Source organism: Echinops telfairi, unplaced genomic scaffold (genome assembly GCF_000313985.2).
Source record: "Echinops telfairi isolate 266 unplaced genomic scaffold, ASM31398v2 ScPeMD7_3;HRSCAF=10, whole genome shotgun sequence".
Taxonomy (NCBI): Eukaryota; Metazoa; Chordata; class Mammalia; order Afrosoricida; family Tenrecidae; genus Echinops; species Echinops telfairi.
Window position 1 is genome coordinate 268001 of NW_022103899.1, and position 23934 is coordinate 291934.

The 23934-nt window shown below is 51.6% G+C and overlaps 1 protein-coding gene across 1 annotated transcript; it reads right to left on the minus strand.

Annotated features, from left to right (window-relative positions):
* Positions 1–624: 624 nt before the first annotated feature.
* On the minus strand, positions 625–23934 carry CHRNA1 (cholinergic receptor nicotinic alpha 1 subunit). Its single transcript, XM_004701435.2, has 9 exons — positions 23892–23934; positions 15244–15389; positions 15084–15128; positions 13540–13649; positions 10597–10792; positions 8715–8952; positions 3612–3835; positions 2152–2391; positions 625–886 (listed from the first exon to the last, which is right to left on the minus strand). Exons 1-9 carry the CDS (start codon positions 23932–23934, stop codon positions 755–757), a joined length of 1374 nt encoding a protein of 457 aa, XP_004701492.1. The 3' UTR covers positions 625–754.

Sequence of the window (23934 nt, forward strand, 5' to 3'; positions counted from 1 at the left end):
GAGCGCTGGTGAGCTGCTCCTCTGCCTTAGCTGCCCCAGGTCGGTGGAGATCCAATTCTTAGTTCAGGCAAAGAAAACGTAACCTCCCCAAGATGCAGTTTTCTCATTCGCAAAAGAAGGACTTCACAAGATGTGGGGATGGGGGTGTGGGGAGGTGCGGGGGTGGGTGTGAGTGGTGTGGGCCTTGCCCTCAATACATGCGGGGATCTGTTTTCCTTCAAACCGTCGATCGCAGGCCCAGGTGTTGTGTGTAGACTGAGAACGCCTTCTGTCACCCCCAGTGCTAGGACTAAACTTAACAACCCGGGGTTTTGATGCAGCTGGATGCGGGTGACCCTTCTGCATGTACTGCTTCTTCTCTGCTGCTTCCTAGTCTCACTAAAGCAACCGTCTGATCTCTAAGGATGGGCTTTCCCAGAGGCTAACTGGTTCCATCGCAAATAAACACCCACACGTCCCGAGTAACCACCCTGGGCAGAAAGCTTCCGGATGCCCCTGGGGAACCAGCAGTCCCACTGACTGCAAAGGACGCCCTCTCCAGGAAGGCTCAGGGGATGCAAGGGAGAAGCAGCATGAAAACTGCCGAGACCCTCACGGATGCACACGGAAACCAGTGCCGTTTGTATTGGACACAGACAATCAAAACGGTTGGTACATGAGGGCGTCCCCAGGCAGGGCCCTCTTCCTTTCCCTTCCTTTCTCCAGCTCTGGCTTGTCCCCGGGGCGCTGAGGGGGGCCTGGTCCAGCCCTCTGTTCATCCTTGCTGATGTAATTCAATGAGCCGCCCGGCAAACACAGCCAGAGTTCCAATGATGCAGACCAGCATGAAGACGCCCAGCAGGATGTGGTCCATCACCATGGCAACATACTTCCATTCCTCAGCCGCCTGGGAGAGGAGAGCGGGTTAGACAGACTCTGGGCAAGGTGAGTATGGTTCTCCCGCTGTTCTACAGAGAGGTGCTATGAGTCAGAGCCAATCCGATGGTACCTAACAGCAACCACAACAGCTCTTCATGCCCAAGAGCTCTGGTGGCCTGATGGCTGACGCACTGAACGGGTGACCACAAGGACTGCCGTTGGAGGCCACCAACCAAGCTGCGGAACAAAGAGGAGGCTTTCTGTCCCTGTAGAGATGTGCAGGCTCTGGGAATGCTACTCTGGCCTGTAGGGTTGCTCCCAGTCAGCACGGACTCGGAGGCCATGAGTTTGTGTTGGGGTTCGGACCATATATCACGAGCGGGTCCTTCTCTTGTTTCTCAATGACCACCGAGTGGCACTGAAGCCAGTGGCTGGTGAGTTGTGTCCGACTTGTGTGTGGGGCGGGGCTTTCCCACATGCCCTCAGTCGTCCTAAGGCTGGCCGCTTGGGGTTAGCCTTTCTCCCAGGGGGCCGCTTGGTGGACTCCGCCAGCATTTTGCTAAGTTGGCAGCCAAAGGTGGGAACCATGTGTATTTCCCAGGGGCTCCCTTATGGCCTTGGCTCTTTGAGCAGGTTATTCGGAACGTGATGACTTCTGAGTAGAGTGCTCATCAGGGCAGGTCTTAGGTTGGTAGCTGTGGGAGTTACATAGTCTGGTGCCAACTTGACACTCTTATGAGTAAAGGGGTGGAGTTTAGCCTGTCAAGCGGGTCGCAGCTTGATAACCTCGTGCAGAGGTGCTAAGGAGGTAACTAGCTCACTGGAGGTGGGACACACAGACTCTCTGCTTGGTATTCCTGATGACAAGACACATGGAGCTACCCTGGAACCCTGGAGCTGGAGGAACCATGTGGAGACCCACACCAGCACTGAGATGCTTCCACTCCCACTGGGCCCACAAGACTTTCCACCCACTGGCCTGTGATCTTCCTGCATTCAGCATCATTGCATGTGTTGCATGAGTCTGAAGAGGAATTTATAGACTGGTATCAGACATATGGGCTAATATCACATTTAGGGACTTGATCTGGACTGGGCTGGGATGTTTCCTCAGTGTACAATTGCTCTAGTACATAAAGCTCTTTCTTATACACATATGAGTGTCTATGAATGTGTTTCTCTAGTCCTCCCAGACTAGCACAGTAGCTGACTGGGAACGTCCACCTGCCCTTCAGGCCACGCCCACCCCTCCCTCTGTGCATGGCAGGGTTTCACCTCAGGGCCCCCGCTTACATTGTTGGACTCCTGGTCCGACTTCATGGTCTCGGCGATGTACTTGATACCCTCGATGGCACTTTTCACCTCCGGGTGTTTGATCAGCGGGGAGGGGAAGCCCACGGGCGGCGGGCCCGGCTTCCCGGAGATGTCAGAGATATCAATGTCTTCGGTAAAAATCTTCCTGTCCTGCTTTTCTCGGGATGGCCTTTTCATTGTGGAGAAAAACATGATGTTTGGGATCGTGTCGATAAAAACCTAGCACGGAAGAGAAAAAAAAGAAGAAGAAATGCATGTGTGAGAGTTTGCATCCGGAGGGGCAGCCACCAGGCTCTTCGGGGACATCTTTGGGCTTCAGCGGCCTGGCCTCTAAACGAAGCAGACAATCCTGGCTTTTCTCAAAGATGCCCTACAGACGCATCCTGCGTGCTTGCCCCATGGGAGCCCGGCAACAGCAAGGCATCTGCGATGTGGGGCGTGGGCCACAGGAGGGAGCTTGTGTGCCGCCATTGGACTCAATGGTGCTTGAGCTGTGGGAGCCCCCAAAGGCCCTGGGAGGGGTCCCAGCAATGTGTTCGCAAGGTCACTGGGTTAAAGAGAAGTCCCTCCCTTGCAAAATATATAGACTTCTGGCTTTGTAAAACAGCCATCTTATTTCCTTCCATCTCTTGGCTGAAGAAGCTGCAATGGGAGGTATTGCTAAGGGGTTGGTTACCTAGCAGCCCTTACAGAGGCAGGAGGTCTTATCTCCTCCAAGAACCTCATCCCAAGCCATGTTTCTCAATCTTGGCCACTCCTCGTGTGCATTCTGCCCAGAAGACCCTGACTTTAAGGCCTCTGTGAAGTTTTATGTGGTGTGATGTTATGTATTAAAGAGCTTCAAAATTCAATGATATAAACACTATAGACACGTGAGATCAAGTTCCTCGCTACAGTCATTTCTGGACCATCTCCTAGCAAGCTTCCACCTCAAGGCTCTTTTTCTAGTTCTCAAGAGATCATTCTACTGGCAAAAAATAAATACGCAAGAAGGCTGTGCATCAGACAGAAGGCACACCCAGAGACATCCCAAGGGTGCGTGGCATTTGGATAAGGAGATAGATGAGTCATCTTCTCTAATCAAAGAGATCCATTCCGCTGGAATTCTGAGTGGGCTGTGCTAATTCTAGGAGCCCTGCAACTCCAGCTGGTCAGCCTTCCTCCTGACACCTCTCCATAAAGGCAACAGCTCCACATAGAAAGATTTAGACTTTGTCCATTGGACTGCCATCGTCATTCCAATAGTTCCTCCTGGCGCTCGGGGTTAAATGACTGCTGGGAGCTGTTGCTGGCTTGCCTTGCCCTGACCAGCTTGCAGTGAAGTCCATGAATTGGTTGGCATGCAACCTGGGTATGCACTCGCTTTCTAGGATGAAATCCTGCAGCCACGGGTCCTGGAGGAAGCGCCGCCCCATGCGGGCCTGCAGCGCCTCACTCACCTTCCGCACCCACTCGGGCATGACGTGGGTGCTGGGAGAGCGGTGGTGGGTGTTGATGACGATCACGGTGATGATGATGGAGGTGATGACGAAGACCATGGTGAACAGCATGTATTTCCCAATCAGGGGCACGGCACTGGAGGTGGACGGGATCAGCTCCACAATGACCAGAAGGAACACGGTCAGGGACAGCAGGACCGAGATGCTCAGCGTCATCTTCTCACCTGGGAGAAACAGAGCCACCTTCAGAAACCCGAGGGCGCGAGGATGGGGGCCTGTGTCCTCCAAGCACTGCGCCAGCAGCGTGGATATTCCTCTGCGGGATTCCCTTGGCCTCTTAACTCTGCTGCTCCATGGGAGGCTGCCACGCACGCATGCACCTACGCACGCTGCTGCACCTCATGCCTCAGGACCCTGTTTCTGCTGGAGCCCAGGACCTGGGAAAGGGGACCTGGTAGATAAGTGGTACCTGGGGCAGCAGGTGCTAAGCCTCACAGAACCTACTCATTGCCCGGCCGTCGGGTGGGTGGTCCTACCTCTGCTGTGGCTGGGTCACAGATTGTGCACAATGGATTCCTTCACTTCCCTTTCCCTTTTGGTTCCCCGTAAACTTTTTGAAGTTACTTATCTGTAACCCCCAGACCAAACTCCCAGGCAAACTTACAGCCATTCCAACTCACCATGGCCCTAGAGGACAGGGTCGGACTGCTCCTTCAGGTTTCTGAGGCTGTAACTCTTTCCCAAAGCAGAAAGGCTCATCTTTCTTCCCAAGAGCTCCCGTGAATCTGAACCGTAAGCCGGACACTTAATGCACTGTGCCCCCCGCCCCCCTGCACATAATGCATCTATAAATGCGAGTGGTCCCGCTCCGCCAGGAGTCCTTATATTTTATGTGTGTGTTAGATCAAGACAGACGTATCCAGCACTTTCTCATGACGAGTGCAGTGGCAAGACCAAGTGTGGGGGAAGGACAGACTCCGGGAGGGGACATGCTCCCTGGCCTGTCAGTGGCTCCTCAGCACAGTCTTGTCACATCGACGGGCAAATTGTCTTCCCACTTCTATTTGGTTTTGTTCTGTCACACACAGCCCGACCCCACGTCCTGATGCCCCCAGCACTGCCCGCCCCGGCTTATTGAAGGCATGGGTGGACCTGCCTCTGTCCCTTTCTTCCAGCCCTACAGACAGTGGGTGGACGATTCCCTGTGGGCAGGTTGGCTGAGGACGTGTGACCAGGTAGGGACTGGAGGACATGGGGTGTTTTTGGCGGGAGTTGCCCCCCAAGGCCGCTCTGGTTGTTTCTGTTCTTGGAAAGCCCACGGTGGGGGGTGAGGAGGGGGGCTTCCTGAGCAGGTGGAGCATTTTAACTAGTCACTAATAGTTAATGTATCAACCCCTTCCAGCTTCTAGCACAGCGGTTCTCAACCTGTGGGCCGAGACCCCTTTGGGGGTCGAGCAACCCTTTCACAGGGGTTGCCCGATTCATTACAGTAGCAAAATGACAGTTATGAAGTAGCAATGAAAATAATGTTATGGTTGGGGGGGTCACCACAGCATGAGGAACTGTATTAAAGGGTCGCGAATTAGGGAGGTTGAGAACCACTGTTCTATCAGGTTGCCAACTTTGATTCTTTAAAAAAAGAAAGAAAAATGTACTTTCTCTCTTTTTGTGCCCATGGGAGCAGGAAGAAGGGGAAGTTTTTTGGTTGGTGTTTTCTTGTTTGTTTTTAAGACTTAAAGTCATGTGTTGGGCTGCTAACCACAAGGTCAGCAGTTTGAAACCACCAGCCGCTCCTTAGGAAAAAGACGAGGCTTTCTACTCCTATAAACCCCCAGGGGCAGTTCTACTCTGTTGTATGGGGTCTCTGTCAATCACAATTGACTCGGGGGCAGTGAGTTTGGGGCGGTTGGCTCCTGTGGGCGCAGACAGTCCTTGGCTGTCTGTGTTTTTACTGAGTTCATAAGCCACCCGCCCTGGGACATGCCAGCAAAGCCTTTAGTGGCAAAGCCACCTCTAGGGTCCCCAAGCTCCAAGTGGACTCTCACCTGGATATTGGTTGCATTACAATCACCCAGATGAGGCTTCCAAAGGATTTAGCAAGCAGCCCAGGGGCTGCGCAGCTAGTTTCTTCACACACACACACACACACACACACACACCTTGTGAACAGAGACACAGGATCAGTGCCAGCCTCGAAACTAAGAAACCATTTGCCCAGCTTGTCGTGTGTTGGTGGTGTTTCTTCTCCTATGCACCACCCCTCCTTCTCTACCCGCCAGAGCCCCTTCTGAGCTTTCTGATCCAATCTCGCTCATTCACTCAGCCTCCTGGGGCTTCCAGGAAAGAGGCAACACTGTGCACCGTCCCTTCCTGCCCTTCCAGGACCTGGTTCTCATGCGGCTGAAGCAGACATGTAAAGCGCCCCCAAGACAGGCGGCGACGTTACAGGAAACAGGGAGAGAGTGGGATAAGGCCGGCACCTGGTGGGGGTGGGGGCTGCCATCAATGGTGCGGCACACCACGTACAGGGATTGCTGCGTGGAAAGCTGACTTGCTGCGTCGACCTTCACCCAAACTACACACACACACACACACACACACACACACACACACACACACACACACGAGTCTATTCAGGATTCAGAGTAGATGGGGGCAGGGGGAGTTCATTCCTTACTGTCTAGCTGGATAACTAGGAAGGCCTTCCAAAGGAGGCTGGAAACAGGACAGATAATCCCTCAGGACCACTAATGAGAGTAGTGATACCAGGAGAGTAAGGGGAATGTGTGTGGGGGAGAAAGGGGGAACCGATCACAATGATCTACTTATAACCCCCTCCCTGGGGGATGGATAACAGAATAGTGGGTGAAGGGAGACAGGGGGTTGGTGTAAGACATGAGAAAAAATTAATAAATTATCAAGGGTTCATGAGGGGGTGGAGGGAGGGGAAATGAGCTGATATCAAGGGCTAAAGTAGAAAGCAAATGTTTTGAGAATGATGATGGCAACATACGGTATGTACAAATGTGCTTGACACAATGGATGGATGGATGGATGGATGGATGGATGGATGGATGGATGGATGGATGGATAGATGGACGGACGGACGGACGGTCGGACGGATGGATGGATTGTGGTCAGAGCTGAGAGCACCCAATAGTTGGAAAAATACGATGCGGGCTACATTTCTCCTAACGGTAGTGACACGGGTGAATGTGGACATGTGGCCGCCCTGCCCTGCCCTGTGTGACCCAGTGGAATTGCCCAGAGGTTCACAGGTTGCCGTCCCAACAGCCGGCTGGCGGCCAGGAGCAGGTCCCCAGGGCTTTCCCCCAAGGAGCCGGTGCGTGGCTTCAAACCCCAGCCTCTCGGTTAGCAGCCGAGCACCTAACCGCTGTGCCACCTGAGCTCCTCAACAGCCGCCTCTGCCCTCCCAAGTCCAGCCAGCGCCCGAGCGCTTTGCAAGCACCAGTCCTCTTCATTACATGCAAGCCCGATCCGTCCCATAGTGATGTCTAGACTCACTCCAAGCGGTTTAAGTTGATTGAAAAGTTCATCGAGGTTGTTTGCCCTCTAGGTCATTTGTTTAAAGGGCACAATCTCTAGGGTATGTGTTCTGGCTGTGGGTGTGGGTGGGGGAGGCACTGGCTAACGGGGATCTTACCACGGCCACGTACTAGCTGCTCAACAAATCTCTGTTAGGAGAGTAACTTAGCGATCTGTTAGTTTCCTGGTTGGGAAGTTAGACTTCGGCTTGGGGAAAAAAGATCATGTTGTTATACTCGTTCCCGTCATGAGTTTGAGAGTCTGCACCATCTCTGCCACCCGCCACCAGAAACTGTCTGTGAGCAGTGAGTGGCTGGCAAGTACGCACTGCCCCTTTCTGTAGGCTCCCGGTGTGTGAAGAGGATAAGAAACAGCATGATGGGTCGGTAAGCTATAAGTTGTCCAGCGATAGGAGAGGACTTGGTCTCATGGATGAAAGGAGGCCTGGGAAGCCTGGGACTGCTCACTGCAAGGCTGGCGGTTCAGAGCCAGCAGGAGCTCTGTGGGAGGAGGTTGAGGCTATCTGTTCCCGTCAAGAAAGACAGGCTCCGAAGCCCTGGAGAGGGTCCCTGTGCGTCAGAATTCCATGTATAAAGATGCTGCCAGTGGGAAAACAGATAGGGAACAGTGATGTTTTCAGGAGAGGGGCAGCCGGTAGAAGAGTTTGGAGCGGGTCAGGGCCTAGGAAGGGAGTTGCTCGGGGTAGGGGCATGAAGAGCATCTGTGATCATGCCACTCAACCGCCACGCTTCCGAGAGCCACGCTTCCGAGAGCCACACTTCCAGTAGCAAAGCAGGCGGCCAGCAATACGAGGAGCCTTCCCAGAGCCCATGGAAACATTCCGGTCTTTTTCAACTCCATTGTTCCACAAACTTTCTGAAGCCCCCACCGCCACTCCGTAGTTATTCGTGGTTGATGCATGTTAACTTAACCAGTGGCTGTTCAGTGGCCCCAGACTCACGACACCTCGGTGTCAGAATAACACTGTGCTCCATCGGCTTTTCAATGGCTGCTTCTTTTCAGAAACAAGTTGCTGGGCCTTTCTGCTGAGGGGCCTCTAGGTGGATTCAATACTCTCCTACCTTTTGGTGAGAAGTCCAGCACATTAGTCATTTGCACCACCCAGCGTGTCCTCCATGTTAATTGCAAAAAAAAAAGCCACAGAGTCGATTTTGACCCAGCGCTACCCTATAGGGCAGAGTAGAACTGCCTCTGTGGGTTTCTGAGACACGAACGCTTTACGAGAATAGAAAACCTCATCTTTCTCCCCCAGGGCGGCTGGTGGTTTAGAACTGCTGACCTTGCCATTAGAAGCCTCGTGTATAACCACCATGCCACCAGGGCCCTGGCTCAACTATCTTCTCTGTCTGACTGTCCCAGGGTGGGCTCCCGTCACAGTGACATCTGCCTCTGCCCAGGGCCCTGGGAAACTCTACTTTCCAGGGATCAAAACCAGGGAGCTGCCTGCCTGTATATCGGTCAGCGCACGATTCGTTCTGGGCTGCTCCCCAAACTAGCAGCACAGGAGCCCTCGGTTGTCATAGCAACTCCACCCACCTGAGTCCGTGGGCAGGTAGAACACCAGGCCCGTCAGGAAGGAGAAGAGCAGACAGGGAATGATGACATTGACGATGAAGTAGAGAGGCAGGCGCTGCATGACGAAGTGGTAGGTGATGTCCAGGTAGGGGGTGGAGGGGCAGCAGGCATAGAACACCCAGTGCTTCCAGCCCCGGGCCTCCTTGATGACCCACTCGCCGCTCTCCATGAAATTGCTCAGGTCAGGCTGGTCGCTCTCCTGAGGAGGCAGAAGGAGGTCCGGAAAAGGCAGCCAAGGGCCCCCTAAGAAGGGCACGCCGGGCTTCCTCCGACAGGACCACAGGATCCAGATCTGCCTGCCGCACACCCGGAGGGACCCTGCTGGGGGGTCTGGAGGATGGGTACCCTCCATTTGGGCAACACATTTGAGTCATGTGAGAGATTTTTTAAACCGAGAAATCAGTACCCTTGGAAAACCAGCTCAGATGACTTCTAACTAGGGCGGGGCTCCAAAAAGTCAGTGGAAACGTTCTGTCACCTTCTGACTCCATTTTTTCTTTCTTTTTCTGGGAACTCTTTGAAGCACACCCCCACCACCACCCCCTGTACTGGCCCCGGGCCAGTTTCTTCATAACCAGAAGCTGTCCTTTGCTAGACTCCACGTTTCACACATTCAACTGTTCTCAACTCACCCCAAATGAGCACCCCTCAAATGGCACCCAACATCTGCTAGCCACCAAAGGCAGTTGCCCCTAAGTCAATGCCAGCTCATGATGACCCCTGCGTCTCAGAGCAAAACTGGGCTAGTTTTTCCAAAGTAGACTGCCAGACCTTTCTTCCAAGGCACCTTTGGGTGAACGGCACCAGTTTCCGTTAGTAGTTGAAGGTGCCAACTACAGCAAAGGCTCCTCTGATAGCCTCCTGCAGGACAAACCCCGCAGGTGTAAACCCCAAGCTGCCACCGTTCTTCGGAGCTCCCGGGACCAGACACTTCCCACAAGGTCTAGGGACATTGCCTACCTATGACTCCCCTCCTCAGCTCCCATCTTTTCCTTGGAATTCCCTTGGCGTTCCTCTTCCCCTCCTGCGCCCTGGAAGATTTCAGTGCTACAGGGACTTCTGCAAGCAATCCTGTCAAAACCTGGGGGCCCCAGACAATAGTTTATTTTGCAACAGTGCCACCTGGTGGTCGTTATCTTTTTTGCTTGCTCAGCCCCCAAACCCATGAAACTCATTGGCTATCCCTGGGCTTCTCCCTGGATTATAAACTGTTCATATAATCTCCCAGAGGGTGCTCAGATGCAGCATATCAAGAACCCCATGCAATCAACTAAGAACCATCAAAGAAAAAGATTCCCAAGTTCTAAACAGGGCTTTGAATTCATTCCTTCCAGTTTAACCCTCTGCTGAAAATGTGCTTTCCGACCCCCGATCTACTGAATCAGAAGCTACACTGTGTTAGGTGATTCCCATGTACCCCAATCCACGAGCATCGCCTGGGAGCGCTTGCTCCACTGTAAATTCAGCTTCAATATCCCTGGGATGGAGGCCTGGTAGCGTAGTGGGTTCTGTGTGGGGCTGCTTGCCGTAAGGCCAGCAGTTAGAAACCACTAGGCGCTCTCCTGGCAGAAGATGAGGCTTTCTGCCTCCGTAAAGAGTTACAGTCTCAGATACCCCAGGGGAGGGCAGTTCTACCCTGCTCTATAGGCTCGCTCTGAGTTGGAATCAACTCCCTGGCAGTGAGTCTGGTTTGGGTTTCGGGGTCTGGGATGGAAATGCACGTTCTCCGCAGGGAGCTGAGCTGGGCTGCCGCAGCTCAGAGCCCTCATCCTAACTGGTGCCGAGAGCCTGTGCTTCTGAAAGGACAGAACCTTGCAGGGTCCGACCCGGGAGCAGCACGTACCGCGTTGATGGCCACCATGGAGCCGTCGTAGGTCCAGGTGCCCAGCTTCATGCTGCAGTTCTGCTCGTCAAAGGGAAAGTGGGTGACACTGATCTCACAGTAGCTTTTAAAGATGGCCGGAGGCACCCACGTGATGTGGCCGGTGTGGTCCAGGAGCACCTTGGTGAACTTGACAATGGCAAAGTCACCATCTGCACTGCAGCGGGGATGAAAGAGGAACATGGCTCCGAGTCACCGATGAGCCTTCCCACCTGCTCGGGGATGTTAACAGGAAACAGCTGTTAATTATCCGGGTGCTAATTATAGACGCTGTCTTTAGGGCAGCATCACTTTGTGCCTTTCACCATGTCTCTGAAAATGTCTGATCACCAGAATCATCGGGGTGATTGCTTTGAAAGAACAAAAATCCCTGGCACCACCTGAGCCTTGAATCAGAAATGTGGGGGGTAGGGTGGGGGTCAGATTGGGAAACCTACATTTAAAAGGAATACCAGGGCACCCTGACCCAGTCCATACAGATCCTCTTTTTTCCCAGGAAACATTTTCTACGTCTGAAATGGTAACCTCTATCTCTCTCCTCCCCAATAGACGAGGGAGGGGGCTTCACCAAAGTTTATGGGGAAAAGGGGATGAAAAGAGAATCTAATTCTTCCACGAACTTTTAGTGCCCCCTCTTACTTTGAGAGCTGACTGAGGGAAATAAAGCAACCAGAATGTTTAGTGGTGCCACCTGCTGTGGCTCATCACAGGTGAAGGAAGGAAGAGATGCACTGCCTTCCTGAGGACTATTTTAGAACTACCCAAGGGATGGAGGGGGCGGGGCTTCACGCCAGCTAGGTGAGGCTGGATGAGGATGCAGAGAGGGGAGGTGCCGGGGCTTCCATCTCAGAAGGCTACCGCTCAGCTCTGCCCACGGGCTCCAGCTGAAGCCCCCACTGCCCAGATATTTGGACTCTTCAAGAGATCCTGGAAATCCAGATTTTTTAAGTGCAAAATTTCCAGACTTTTAAAGATTGGGATTTTTAGAGAGGCTAAAAAATCTCGGTGATATTTCTGGCTTTTCAAATGTTTGGTAATAATTTCTCTCTCTCTTAAACAGTTTGATTGGCATATCATTCACAGACCATACAATTCAGTGGTTTAACTAGATTAGACTTGTGTGGTCATCATCACAATAAATCTGAGAACATTTTTCATTCAGTTACCACTATTATTACTTCCCAGGCCCCCAGCCCCTGCCATAATCCCGTTGTTGGGTGCCATCGAGACCTGATGAACAGCAGATGGAGACACTGCCCCAGCGGTCCTTCCTGTGCCTCCGTCACCATTGCTTCTAGGTCTGAGGCCACAGCCGCTGTGTCAATCCATCTTGTCCAGGGCCTTCCTCTTTCCCGCCGCCCCTCTACTTGACCAAGCAGGAGGTCCTTCCCCAGGGACTGCCCTCCTGATCACATGTCCTTGTCACAGCCTTAAGGAACTAGTCTAGTTACTGTCCCTATGGATCCTCAGAAGGCGGCAGACGACAGACAGCCGTGGTGACAGAGAGTAGAGTGCGGGAGCAGGTGTCCATGGGCAGGCCGAGGTCTGCCTCAGTGGGATGTGGGGGACCTAAGATGGGTCCCTCACCCTGTAAGGCAAAGGAGTTTCTTCCTACGGATTTCATCTCGGGACCGAATGGGGCTCTCTAACCAGAAAACGATGTGGCATTTGGGCCTTCCAAAAGAGCCCATAAACCAAAACACCAAACAGCACTGCCATGAAGTCAGTCCTGACTCATAGCAACCCTGCAGGACACAGTAGAACTGCCCCTTGTGGGTTTCTGAGGCTGTCACTTTACCAAAGTAGAGAGCCTCATCTTTCTGCGGTGGAGCTGGCTGGTGGTTTTGAACTGCTGATTTTGCGGTTAGCCAACCAATGTGTAACCACGATGCCAGCGGGACTTCTCGAGGGCCTTACACGTTGCCAGGAGACTGACTGCATCGCGGTGACCCCAGGGGGGCCAGGGCGAGCTGTGCTGACGTTTTCTAAGTGGATGGGCAGGCCTTTCTGCTGAGACTCCTCTGGGTGGGCTCCTGCTGCCAACCTTTCCACAGTGGGCCTCAGGATTGCCCGAGTGGCTTCCTGGGAGCGGGTGGGGCAGGGTTGCCTCCCTTTGCTGAACCTGTCAAAAGGTCCAGAGGATGCTAACGATTCCACACAGGTTCCCCCTGAAAAAGAAACCTCACACAGGACCCTCGGCTCTGTCGGCACCGCGGTCTGAAAAGGCGACCAATGGCCCGGCCATTGCCTCATGATGAAACCCCAAGTACAATAGGGAGATCGATGGCAAGAAACCAGCGCTGCGGACCGATGCGCCTTCGGGGATACGGCTTCGGTGCCTGCCGCGGCCCCTGCCACCTCCGGGCGCTCTGCGAGGACACCCAGGCACATGGCATGTCAGCCTGTAAATCCTCCGGGCCCGCGGCGAACACGCCTGCCCCGGAAGGATGCTCGGTGAAATGAACAGCCCCTGGCAAAGGAAGGGCGTATGCTAATGAAGGTGTCATTGCGCAGGAGCGACTTGCATGCGCGATCATCTCACGGCGCTTGCAGATCCCTGGACCGAGCGTGTTGCCTCGCGGGGTGGCCCCGGGCTGTGAGCTGGATGCATGTGACAAATAACCACCCCGGGGGCTCCCCCAGTTTGCTAGCAGGGTTGTTTCCTTCTGAGGACCCCATCGGACCAAGTCTGGGTGTTTGGATAGTGGCTACACGCCCTGCAGGAGCTCTCGAGATGAAATGCCCCCACCCCACCTCCCTGATTCAATTTAGCTCCCAGAATTGTTTGCACCCCAAACAGGGGTGCCGTATAGCACTGTTCATTGTCAGCGTGGCGCTTGGCTGTTCCGTTCATGAATGGGAGCGGCTTCCTCTCGGGCCCCAGGCTTTGTGCACCTCGCTTACTTGTTATAAAGCACCAGGTCCGGGCGCCAGATCTTTTCCGAGGGGATGTGGATTTTTTTCACGCCGCCATAGTCATCCGGGTTCCATTTGAGGTTGTAATCCACCCATTGCTAGAAGCGAAGACATGTAGCCGATTACAAAGCTACCAGACAACACGAGAAAACCAGGCAAACAGCTCGCTGCCTTCGGGGTGATTCCGATCAATTTAGCAATGCTATAGGGCTCTGCATGGGAGTAGACAGCCTCTTATTTGTCCCCTGGAGCAGCTGGTGGTTTTGAACTGCTAGTTATCAAGGCTCTGGCTCACTGCCATGGAGTTGATTGCAACTCTTAGTGACCCTGTAGAACCAGATAGAACTTCTCCTGTGGTTCTGAGACTTTTAATCTTTACAGGAATTTACAGGCTTTACGGAAACGCCTCATTTCCCCCCCGTAGAGTGGCTGGTGGTTTGGAACCACAGGCCTTGTGTTCAGCAGCTCCGTGCACAACCCACTGTGCCAACAGGGCTCCTACGAGGCTCTGAGGAACACGGAATTCGGAATTTGGCAGAATTGTGCTTGCTCTTGCAAGAAATGCTGGAATCCAGGGGGAAGAAATGGGGAGCTGATATCGGGGGCTCAAGTGGGAAGAGAATGCTTTGAAAATGATGATGGCCGCATATGTGCAGCTGTGCTTGACACACTGGATGAATGTATGGATTGTGATAAGAGATGTAAGAGCCCCCAATAAAAATATTTAGTAATAATAAAGAAATACTTGAATCCAAATCCAGCTTCCCCTTTGGCAGATATTAACAGCTAATGTTTGGGTAGCGCGAGCTCAATTCGGGCGCCTTCCATATGAAAACAAATTCAATCCTCCCAACAAGCCTGTAAGGAAGAAGCCCCATGCCCCTGTTTTACAGCTGAGGAAGCAAAGGCCCTCCACAGGTTAGCCCCCACCTCAGGAAAGGGCACTGGCCTGAGCAGGTGCTTCGCAGCAGGCAACGTGATGTGAAAAACGGCCACGTCTTTTTTGGTAGGGTTGCTTTGCTGTTCGTTGTCTTCGAGCGGATTCCAACTCACGGCAGTGCCCTGTGTGCAGAGTAGAACTGCCCCATAGGGTTGGCAGCCAAAGCCCACCCAAAATCACTGCCATCAGGTCAATGCCAACCCATAGCGACCCTCTAAGACAGGGTGGACGGCCCCTGTGGGTTTCTGAGACTGTAGCTCTTTACAGGAATCGAGAGTCTCGTCTTTCTGAGGAACGGCTCCTTAAATGAGGGTCTTCAAAAAGTTTGTGGGGGAACCCCATGCTCTTTTGCTTCCATTTTCCCATGAACGCTTTGAAGCCCTCTTCGTATATGTTCAAGGCAGCCAATTGGTCTTACATAGAAAAAAACTCTAAGTAGAAATAAAAAGACCTTCAACATTCAAAAGACCTTCAACCCCACCACCCCCAAATACCCACTTTCAATATGGCAGTGCACATCCCGGTAACTGAAATTGATGCCCCCTGGGTGCAGGGTGAATCAAAATGATCATGCCAACCCTCATGGGATTACCTGCTTCAGACGAACATTGGTTGTCACAATCTGATTTACTTCATCCTGAGGGGAAAGAGAGCGCGCGCACATCATTATTTGTGAGCAGAGAGGGGAGCCAAGGGGCGCGTGTCTGGGGTGGAAGGTGTGGCACCAGGGGTCCAGAGCTCTCCTCTCTCACCACGTTGATGAGCTGAATCAGCTGCAGGCCCACGGTGACCTCCACGATGTGGCGGTGGTCTTCCACGGGCCGCACCACTCGGTTGTAATTTTCAAACAGCTTTGCCACCAGACGGGTCTCATGCTCTGAGCCCAGGACGAGGCTGGCTGCAACAGGAAAGGGCACACAGGCGGTTAGATTCTGCTCCATCATCTCATCCCCAGAGCAACGGAGGCCCAGGCAGCCAATGGGAGGCACACAGGCCACCTTGTCAAAGGGCTCCGCATTGTAACTCCTATGGTCCTCAATTCTCTCCCGAGTATGACTGGCTGTGGGTCCCTCTCCAGGCAACAGTGGGGGCGGCGCAGGTTCTCATAACACCTGTACTTTGCACAAATGAAATCCCTCACCCCAGCGTCTTGTTGAACGGAGTTTGTTAGGAACATGGTACACACAGGAAGGGCTATACAAAAGCCAGTCTCTCGAGTGACAGTGTGACAACGTGGCATCTTGGTGGGACTCATCTCAGATCTCATGACCCCTAAACGGCCAGAAATTTCTGGGGACAACATGTCCCCACTAAGTTGTTAAAATGAAGTGGAATTTGTCTGCTTTATGGACTTTGCTTGGGGCTCCTCTTTGGAACTTGAACTTTGTTCTGCAGAATTGAGAGCAAGATCATTTTATACATTCAGTAGCCACAGCCCTTCCATGTCCACGCTGCTATTTGATCCGCATTAGCCTCAGGTGGGAGTCCCTGGCGGTGCAAATGATCAACACGCTCAGCTGCTAACTGAGAGACTGGGGGCTCGAGTACACCGGAGGTGCCGCAGAAGAAGGCCTGGTGATCTACTTCCATAAAACCAGCCACTGAACACTCGTGGAGACAGGAGGAAGTGACATGTGCGGCTAAGTGCCTCCATGAGCCGCCTTTGAGATGAGACCCAAAGAACGGAATGGAGCACACCGGTCACCACTACACATCTTGTTTAAGTATTCTCAAGGGGGAAAAGTCCCCTTCAAAAGGGGGGAAATGCAAAACAGAACTTCAAATTCGTAGGGGCGCCAAACCTTCTGTAGCCAGTGGTTCACTGGATGAACCAATGAAACTAGTGCCGTGAGATGTCCTTGGACCTTAAGCCAAAAATATCCTCTAAAGGTCTGTTTTAAAACCCAACAATAGTGTAGCTTAAATGAGGGGAAAATGCCTACCTTGAGCAGTATGGTTTGTTTTTCCCCCCAATTTTTGAAAATTGTTCTTTTTTATTGATATTCAGATATTCGAACAATCCATAAATCAATGATATTCAGATATTCGAACAATCCATAAATCAATGATATCAAGAAAACTTACACAGATGCTGCCCTCATCATTTCCAAAACATTTTCTTTCTACTTGAGCCCCTTGATATCAGCTCCTCTTTATTCCCTCCCTCCCCCACTCCACCACCACTGTGAACCCTTAATAAGCAAGCGGGATGCTTTTTAGAGAGCCCTCTAGAGGGGATCAAAATGACAACAGAAGCTTGAAGGTTAGACGGGAAGCTCAGGGCCCAGTGAATTCATGCTAGCAGGTGAGGCCCTCGGAAAAGGAGGGTGAGAGTGTAGTCTCCCTTGCGGCATTGCACATGCGGAAACTGTTGAATTGGCAGAGGTATATCCCCAACAACAGAAATGAAATGAAGGGGACCCTTGGGCACAGTTCCGCTCTGACACTGCCGCCGCATCACATAGTGGTGGCACTAGAGGGGTGTCCCTGCTGGGGGCCGGGGGACAGGCTGCACCGGTGACTCCGGCACAGTCAGCGGCACCACAGTCACGCTCTATCAAAGGGTTGTGAGCGTTTCCACAGAAATTCGTTATTCTTTATAAAAATATCCCTGTCATTAGGTATAATAACAAACACATTTCACATTAGCCCAGGCTGCAAGGCTGAGACCCTATGGAAATGTACTTTCTGAACCTTCCAATGTGCTCCAGAGGAGCTGTCGTTATTGTCCAATTACAAAGCTGTTTCGAATCACGTGATCTTGTCTGTGCCTACTATAACTCAAAAAAACCCCCACTGCCCTCAAGCGGCTGCTGACTCAAAGTGACCCTACAGGACAGGATAGAACTGCCCAGGTAGGTTTCTGAGCCTGTAACTCTTTATGGAAGTAGAAAGCCCCATTGGAGAGGCCCGTGGTTTTGAACTGCTGACCTTGTAATTAACAGCCCAACTCCTAACCTCTGGGACACCAGGGCTCCTGCACTTGCTATAAGCACACACACACTCACTCACTCACTCACTCACTCACTCACTCACTCACTCACTCCTGGCCATTAAGTTGATTCCAAATCATAGATGCCCTATGAATTATAAGCACATACTGTAGTTTTTACTGCTGCTAGTGTTTTTATAATCTCCTCACCCCCACCCCATGCGCTGGTGTTTTAAGTATGAGGTTGTGGTGATATGTATTTGTGAACCTTTTTTACAAAATGGATCAATAATTAAAGAAAGGAGAAGGAGGGAAAATGTTAAAAGACAAAGCAACCGTGTCAGTTTACAACATCACTAATAATTATTCACACTTCGATGTAGAATGAGCTTACAGAACAATTTGGCTGTTTGAAGAAACATTACATTTAAACCACTTGTAAGTGTATGGATCCCATATTCGTCCATGACAAAAATGGCTCCTGAGTGTGACTAAGGGTTCCTTCTACGTGGCTGGTGCAGGAGGTCTGCAGGAGGCCGGGGGACACCTTAAGAGGACAGCAAACCCAGTGATGCAATGGGTCACCGTAAGCTGGAGCCCTGTGATGGCACTGGTTGGTGGTGTTTGTTTGGGGTTAGCCTGGGGTGAGGCAGGCAGGCAGTTCTTCTTTCCTGAGAGTTGGAAAGGTTGCGTGACTTGCCCAAAGGTCATGCAGCTTCGTAAGGGCGAAGCTGTCATTCCATGGTGGGGCCCTGAGCTCGCTCTCCCTGGTGTGCCTGTGTTGTGGGCGGCACCGGTAATCTCGCTGCTACAGGCACAGGAGAAAATGTGCCCCCAATCCCCAGACATGTCTTAGAAAGATCTTTGTAACTCGAGACTTCCGTGGATGGGGGATTGCCTGTTCAGGGCCGGGAAAGGAAGCAGACACATGATCCCTCTGTCCTGATTCATGGAATCTGAACCAGGGCCAAGAAAGATTCAAAAATGGGATGAGTGAGACGCCTTCCCTCTTTCGTGTTAACCCATCCCCGCCAATGCAGGCTACTCTGTTTCTTTTATTATTTTCCTTCTTGGATCCAAGGTTTGAAAGAGTTTGTTAAAAATAAGTGAAAATTAATTGCCTCTCCTATTTTTATTCATTTCAAGACAACAGCTATCCCATCCAGCTTGCTGTGTGCCAGATCCCCTGCTTAGTGCTGCGTAACCGTCTAGTTTCTTGATCCTCACGCCAGGGTGACAATGATCCTATGATTGCCCCCCCTTTACAGATGAGAAAGTTGGGGCACAGAGTGATTAAGTGCCCTGTCCGGGTTTCATGTGTGTTGGATCCAGGATTCAAGCCCAAAGCCCAGGCTTCTCCTCACGCCAAGCTTTAGACCAGCTTAAAAGAACCAACTCAAAGCGACCAAGCAATACATTCTCATTCCTCCCAAAACGTGTGTCCAATTCACCCAGAGCTCTCAATTCAAGGGCCTGGCTTTCGACTCCCGGGCAGCATTACAGTCCTGGAAACCCACAGGGGCAGTTAGTTCCACCCTGTCTTATCGGGCCGCCGAGACTTAGAACGGACTCGGTGACGGTGAGTTTGACTTTGGTTTGGGGGTTGGCGTGGATTTCTGTGGGTCTCTTCCGACTCACGGAGACACCATGTGGGCAGAGCTGAGCTGCTGTGGAGGAGTTTCAACACTGGACTTCCAGAAGCAAACCACAAGCCCTGTTTCCTAAGTGCTTCTGGGAGGATTCAAACTGCTGACCTTTTGACTCGTTGTTGGGAGTGAAGCCGTTTATTCCTTGGGCAAGTGGGACAGGCCCATCCGCTTCGGTGGTTTTGGCAAGGCCTATGGGAAGGTGTTGGCTGACGGTTCAACCTAGGTGCTGAGGACCCGGATGGTCTGGCCTCCCTCTAAGACAAAGTGGACGCTTTCTCTCCTGTTCCCTGGGAACCCACTGAAACAGTATTCTGCAAAAGATCGGTTATACGCCCTATTCCTGGCTTTACCTTCCCCTTCGGACCATAGCTGGATTGACTAGAACCTTATTGCTTCCTTGCTTCAGCTAATTATTAACAAACCCTTTGTGCGAGAACTTGTCACAGGAGGAGGGTTCATGACAAGGACTGTATAAAAACCGGCCTTGAACAAAGATCTGACCCTTAAAGTCTCTCCTCCTTAAGCCGTCTGAGCCCCAGCGTTGTCTCTTGTCTTCTATCTCTACTCTATTTTCTCAATTGCGATGGTGCCCTCTTTTTTTTTTTTTAATCATTTTGTTGGGGGGCTCTTACAACATCCCCTACATCAATTTATATCAAGCATATTTGCACATATGTTGCCGTCATCATTTCCAAAACATTTTCTACTAGAGCCCTTGGTATAAGCGCCTCTTTTTTCCCCTCCCACCCTCGTGAAACCTTGATCGATTATATATTTTTATTATTATTTCTTTTCTTACACTGTCTGTTTTCTCCCTTCTTGTCCCTGGTCGATTTGTGAGCTGACTCTCACAACTAGTCACCAAGCACTTACCCGAGTGTACCACCAGGGGCTTCTGGGCCCCTCTCCAGTCACTGGGTGGTGTAAACGGTTAGTGTGCTTGGCTGTTAACCAGATGGTTGGAGGTTCAAGTCTAGCTTGAGGCCCCCTTGAGAAGGAAGACCTGCCACTGGACTTCCAAAACACCAGCCGTTTTTCTGGAATGGAGTTCTACTCTACAGATGTGAACGCTGAGGCTCAGGGCACTGAGCAGTGAGTTCAGGGTGGGATTATAGACCAAAGCCCACCTGACACCAGGACCTGTGCTCCTCACCTCCTCCCTAAAAGTAGACAAATTGTGTCCATTAGGTTTTTTTTTTTTTTCCTTTCTAGGTAACTTGGGTATCTTCATGGCTACCTTTGTGGATTCCATGCAGAGAAATCCTAGCTGAACCTAGCTCTTTATCTCTATTTTCCCAATTTTTCTGAGTCACAAAATTTCCACGGGGGCCCAAGGTGTGAAGCCACATGGGAATTTACAAAACTTTCTCATGGCATCTACCCCAAGCCACTTGAATCCAAGGGTCCTTCAAACAGAGCTTTCTGAAGACCTGCTCTCTTCAGCAGCCCCATCAAGTCCCTGGGAGATGGCAAACCGCCGGCCTTCCGTGTGACACAGCATCACTGAGGGCCCCAGACCTTCAGGGCCTGGCAAACTAAGAGTTTTGAAGCCGTAGCTTTGGCACTGTCCTGGGCTGCTTATTTTGAATGATTTGTTTAGTCCAGATTGACTGGAAGAACATACTAGAAAGCAGTCAATAGAACAGATGATTGGTATTATGTCACAGGACAAAGATGGGGCGCCACCCATGGTCCTCCAAGGAGAAGGGGGCCGGGGCAGGCATGGTCAGCATTCCAAGCATCACTCCCCCCCTTTGCCCACTCTGTCCAGCCAGCAAGGCACTTTGCCCTTCCACAATGGGGCTCTGAGGGATTTCCAAGGAGACCTCCATCCGGTCGGGGCACCGTTGGCACCGCTGGTATTCTTTTCTTACTTTTCTCTCCAGAGCAGGGCATACCCAAACAACCCTGTTGTCATTGCGTTCATTCCAACTCATCGTGCAGGATGGAGGAGAACTGCCCCAAAGGGCTTTCATAGCTTTCCATCTTATGAAAGCAGGCTGCCACATGTTTCTCCCACAGAGCAGTTGGTGGGTTCAAACCATTGACCCTTCGCTGAAAGACTGAGCAGCCTAAACACCGTGCTACCAGGGTTCCTTCGACAGCAAGGTGCCAATCAAAAACCAACGTACTCCTATGGAGCCCATCCTGACTCAGCAGCCCGATGGAGGGTTTCCACAGCTTTGGAAATCTTCATGGGTACAGACAGCCTCATCTTTCTCCGATGAGCAGCTGGTAGGTTTGAACCTCCAACCTTGAAGTTAGCAGCTCAATGCCCAGCCCCCAGCACCAGCAGATCACCTTTCAAAGCAGGGTAGAAGGACAGAAAATGCACAGAACTAGAACTCAGGATGCAGGATTTTCTTCCCAACTGGAGGGAAAAATCTGGAGAGTTCTAGATTCGATGCCTCTCAGTAAACGATTCCTTTAAAAAAGTAGAGTCCATCGACTAACATAAAGACCAACAAATAAGTCATGCCCGTCTCCCGCTTTTTGGCAAAATTATATCGGTAATCTTCTTTAACTCAGATGTGCTCATATTAATCCATTCATCAAATATTTATTGAGCATTTACTATTTGCAAATAATTGCTTGATGCGCTTTGGGAGACTCAGAAGGGAATCTGACAGGACCCCTGTCAGCCCACCCTCACAGACTGCCTTTCGTCATTAACAGAACCAGCTGTGAACCAGTGAGAAAGTCGGGCGCCAGCAGAGATGGCCAGGGAGCGCTTGGGACGCCAGAGGCGGAAGAGGAAATGTTTGTAATAAAAGGCGGGACAGGAATAGAATGGTGATCATAATGCTCTAAGCTGGCCCCGGAAGGGGTGTCCTGATAGGAATGAGAATGTTGCCCACATGGATTGATTCTTGGAGGGCAAGTCAGCCAAGTTGTCAACGTATTCACGCACCACAGTGTTTCACTGGTATGCTGTGCAGGGAAGGCCTCTGGATGGGGCACACTCACTTTGGATAGTTCTTTCAGACAGTGCAGCCTGACGGCATGGAGCTTGGTGGCAAAGTGGGCTGAGCTCAGCAGACTGCTAAGAGCAAGGCCGCCAGTTCCAGCCTCCAGCCCTCTGTGGAAGACGGCTGTGGTGGTCTGCTTCGGTGAGGACTGACAGCCTGGAAATCCTGTGGAGCGGTTCCCCTCGGTCCTAGCGCTACGGTGACCAGATGTTAACACTGGTAAAGCGGGACAAAAGCGGGACACCATTGATAAAACTCATATCCTGGCGAAAGAGCCACATGGCAGCCGAAAACCGTATACCCTAGCTTGTCGTGCATTCTTTCCAAAAATCGGGACTTTTTAAAAAATGCCACAGGACATGGGACAAATTATTAAAAGTCTGGACTGTCCTGCCAAAAGCGGGAAGTCTGGTCACCTTAGCTATAGCGTCACTGTGAGTCTGAATTGACTCACGGCATTGGGTGGTCCCCCCCCCACCCCTTGGCTGGAGTATGTGTTTGACAAATTGAGGCCCCCAATGATCATCACCACAAATTCAGAGTAAATGAAGCCGCTGTCGGCAGATCAGTTCCTGTCTTTCAGCTTCACTTTCCTGGTCAGGAAACACTGAGAATGTAAGACTGTCGATCCACCTTTCATTTCTAGGGGCCCCTTGTATGAATCGACACCAGCCAACTCTAGGTGTGGTCGAAACGCGTACCTCCTACTTCAAAGCCTTTGACAGGCAAGCACGCCTTTTTGGAGGGCCACGGTGTTTGCAGCGATCTCCGAACGGTTTTTATATGGAAGCATCAGACTTTTCATCACGTGTCAGCATGGTGTTTGCACGCGCGCGTGCACACACATACACAGCCACACACAAAACTTCTCCCTGGCCGGCTTCGGTTGGACCAGGCCCAATCCCGCCGGATATCATGTATCGGAGTTTAGGTTATTTGCCTTCAACTCTGCTCTTAAAAATAATAATAATAAAGCCCTTTGCCTATTTTGACCCAAAGCCCTGTGTGTGTCAAAGCAATTATGAGGGTAGGGAAATCACAGAACACCCGCCGCCGCCTCCTTTCCCTGCTGGGATGCCAGCAGCAGTAAACGGTTACATTATGCCATCAGCGCACATCTCCGGTTTCCCGCAACGGAAGTATGCGATGCAGGAGAAGGGTTCAGCAACTGAGCCTTGACTCGTTCCAAAGTAGAACACACACGGTTTTATCATTTTCTTCCTCACGCAAACCTACTTGAAATAAGGTCCCCTCTTTGAAAACCTAGCCAAAGTACATTTGTCTGGATTATTTTCTTTCTCTCTTTTTTATCCTTCTAATGGCAGACGTCTTAAGAATGACAAATATTTCATCTCTACAGAGAGAACCTGATTGCAATTATTAATAGGTCCTGCTAACCGGCACATGTAGCTGTCAATCAATGGTCTTCATTATCAGAATTCTGCCAGAAGCAGTAAAAGGGCTTGTTCAATACATCGTTTGAGATTAGAAAGTCGCCCCTCCGTGATCCTACCATTCAGATCGGAAGGCAGCCCCAGGCCTGTACAAGCAGCACCGAGTCTGGTCCTTGGGGTGAGTGAGTCAGAGGCCAGCTGGACGGAGGGAGAAAGCCGAAAGTCTACTAAGTAGCCTTCAGTCAAGCAGCCCTGACTTGATTGCATAAGGCAAGCTGAAAATCTCTAGCCTCAACCCCAATCAAACCAGCATTGGCAAAACACTGACAGAGCAGCCCCTGGCTAGTGAAGCCCTGTCACGCCGTGTCCCATCAGAACAGCCAGGCTTTGCGTTGAAGCACCACAGTGCTTCAGCCCCAGAAGAAAGGACTGCCCACCCCACGCCCCAGCACTCACCTGAGCAGAGACCAAGGAGCAGGAGCAGCGGTCGGGGTGCCAT